General features: G+C 34.3%; 1 protein-coding gene across 1 annotated transcript; it reads left to right on the top strand.

Moving 5' to 3' along the window:
• The first annotated feature begins 1,039 nt into the window (after window positions 1-1,039).
• Window positions 1,040-2,091, top strand: LOC111699601 (protein gooseberry). The gene has a single exon (XM_023470308.1). It carries the CDS (start codon window positions 1,066-1,068, stop codon window positions 1,999-2,001), a length of 936 nt encoding a protein of 311 aa, XP_023326076.1. The 5' UTR covers window positions 1,040-1,065; the 3' UTR covers window positions 2,002-2,091.
• Window positions 2,092-3,270: the final 1,179 nt, after the last annotated feature.

Here is a 3,270-nt window from a genome sequence, read left to right as displayed (position 1 = left end):
TAATCATGCAAAGTGTGTACATACAGATGGTTTATTTTGCATCAGTATGATTTTGATATAAATTCTTGTATAATAAAATTAAATATCTACTTGCAAAGCTTTTATAAAAGTAATTTAGCAATCTTCTTTAAAACTTTTTAAAACTTTTGAAGTCGAAACTTGAATTCAATTTTACAATATTGAAGATTAAAAAACCTTAAATAAACTTTTACTTTAAAATGTCTGTTCCTTCTAGTTAAAACCTCTCCGCGTTAAGGTCTACACTGTACATTCTTTACGAAAAAATAATAGTTTGAACATGTTATCGAATTAAATACGAAATAATAGTACTGCATATTGCATGCAATATATCTATCTCTATAAAGTTGTAATCTCTGATTGTCTGGGTGTCTACTTGTTTGTCCGATCATAACTCAGAAACTCCTGGACTGACTTACCTCGAATTTTGTTTGGGGAACTTGGCCGGAGACCCACGGTAATATTCTTGGTTTTGAGATCTTAAGTTGAGTGGGTCGACCTTAGTAGTGAAAATTTAATTTCCCGGTAAAATTGTTCAAGTGCGGGTAAACGGCGGGAGTAACTAACCTGGGGTTTCAAAACTATGAATAATATACAATGTAAATTTATTGAAAGAAATCACTATCGGAGAATTTTTAATAGATAATTTTGATTAAATTAGCGAAAACTAGGGGTATACCTATACTAGGCGGTGGGGGAGGGGGGCATTCCTCCCCTCTCTCCTTTCACCAACACGCCTCCTTAATATGCCCCGGCCACTGTCTAACTCGATTTTTAAGTGATTTTTAAGGGAATTCTCTAAATTAGTGACCTTTAAAAGCGGCTAATTTACTTGTATAAAGAGCGAAAAGCTTAATTTACGGTGTTGAGTTGACAGTGAGTGACACTCTAGGTGGCCTGTACCTTCACCTCATCAATCCTGCTTCTGCTGACAAGGGTCTAAAGTGCCGCCAACGGCGCTCCCTGGCGGCAACAGCTTAGGGTTCAGGTGAACCCAGATATATGGGCAGTTCGAGTCAACATTTCGAAAGGAGAAGATATACAGAGATGACTCTTTTCTCTAGCTATCAGTTCCAGGGCCAGGGCCGGGTTAACCAGCTCGGAGGTGTATTTATCAATGGTCGACCTCTACCTAATCATATAAGATTGAAGATTATAGAGATGGCTGCTGCTGGAGTAAGACCTTGTGTTATTAGTAGACAGCTCAGAGTCAGCCATGGTTGTGTTTCTAAAATATTAAATAGATACCAGGAGACAGGAAGTATTAAACCCGGAGTTATTGGTGGGAGTAAACCTAGATCTGGAGCTGATGATATAGAGAAGAAGATTGAAGAGTATCAAGAATTAAATCCTGGTATATTTAGCTGGGAGATCAAGGAAAGATTAGTTGAGGACGGAATATGTAATCTAGAATCTGTACCTAGTGTATCCACTATATCTAGATTACTACGTGGAGAAGGAGAAGAGAAACAGAACCATAGTATTGATGGAATACTTGGACCAGGTAGTGATGAGTCTGATATAGATACTGAACCTGGTTTAACAATAAAAAGAAAACAAAGAAGAGCAAGAACAACTTTCTCTAATTCTCAATTAGAACTTCTGGAAGAATACTTTCAAAGAGCTCAATACCCTGATGTATACACTAGAGAGGAGATAGGACAAAAGACCGGAATGTCTGAATCAAGAATCCAGGTTTGGTTCTCCAACAGAAGAGCTAGACTCCGTAAACAGATCTCCGGAGGAGTTAGTTCTGTATCTCCTGTATCCCAGTATCAGGATACATCATCCTACTACTATAATTACAATTATAATCCTTTAGTTAACATGTATCAAGACTATTCTCAGTACGGATTCTTCTCTCATCCCCAACCCCAACCTCAGTTTACACCTCAACCTAAACCTGTCATGGCTCCGTATATGCCAGTGCTTTCAGAACCAAAACCTTCTTATCCAATCCAGACACATGGTAGAGAATTCTAAACCCTTTAGTCAGATTATATTAATTCATTCTTTCTGTGAAGCCATATTTGTATAAATTGTCAGCCCTATGTAAAATAAATAATATGTAGATTTAATAAAAATAATATACAGTATTATTAATCTTATTCACTTAGTGTGCTAAATTTCTTTGTGAACAAAAAATAATTCCATGTTAACTTGAAATCTTCAATGTTTTCAATCCTAACTTCTCTTATTGAAGATCTATTGACAAGGACAAAATTTTTTAAAGTTCTGATATTTAACCGGATAAATTCGCTTATCTCATACTTGTGCAAAAACTCAAAACTTCAAAGCGACGAGGGCAGAAATTTGGACCAAAAATATTGCATAAATTTACCTTCTCCACTTGTCTAGTGTGTTCTTATTTTGTATTCCTCAAAAATAAAGAAAAAGAGAGAAGTTCACATTTATGCTTTACAATTACAATTACGTCCCGAAACTATAAAACCACAAATTCTTAAAATCAAAGGTTGAAAAACCAACGTTGCAAAGACATTGGGATTAGAAGATTTTAAAGATTTTTATCTAATCCTTTCCGAACCAAACAAATGAAAGCCCAATTTTCCCCGACCCCCTTTCAAAAATGAAATCTACTCTGTTTAATTTTCTTTTTTTTAAAGAAAAGTTTTTAAAACAAATTATTATCAAAATATAGTTAGAGGTGTAGCTATATCATTAAAGGTGGTGTGGGCAGGAGTGTCTGAAATCGTGAAAAAAATGTTTTGATATCTAGCATTTCTAATTCTCGTCATTGTGAGAGCGATAAAGTTCGATTATTTAAAGCTGTTCGATTATATAAGGACGTAAAGATATTGTTACAAACAAACACGACAGTTTTTTATCTTTACTATGAAATAGAATAATAATATTCAGGGTTAAAATTACGTAGCCCTTTATATATGCATATATAAATATGTATAGTTTTTCTTCTTTTTGTCTGTATCCAATAACCGTCAAAACGGCTAAACCGAACGAACACAATTTCTGTTTGTTACCTCAAAGGAGGTTTAAAAAAACTTGCCAAGGAAAGATTAGACTTTTCTTTGTCAATTTTTTTTAAATCAACTAAAAATAAAGGTGAAAAGTTTCATTTAAAGGGACTGTAAGCGCAGTTTAAAGTGACGTTCCATGAAAAGATGACAACACCATATTCACAACGATACCTTCATAAACTTTGCCTGGCCAAGTATGAATTAAATATTAATTTTTAAACATTTTTAAATTAATTATTTTCAATTGTGACTGTTC

This window comes from Eurytemora carolleeae, unplaced genomic scaffold (assembly GCF_000591075.1).
Source record: "Eurytemora carolleeae unplaced genomic scaffold, Eaff_2.0 scaffold293, whole genome shotgun sequence".
NCBI lineage: Eukaryota > Metazoa > Arthropoda > Copepoda > Calanoida > Temoridae > Eurytemora > Eurytemora carolleeae.
This window is presented reverse-complemented; position numbering and strand designations above follow the sequence as displayed.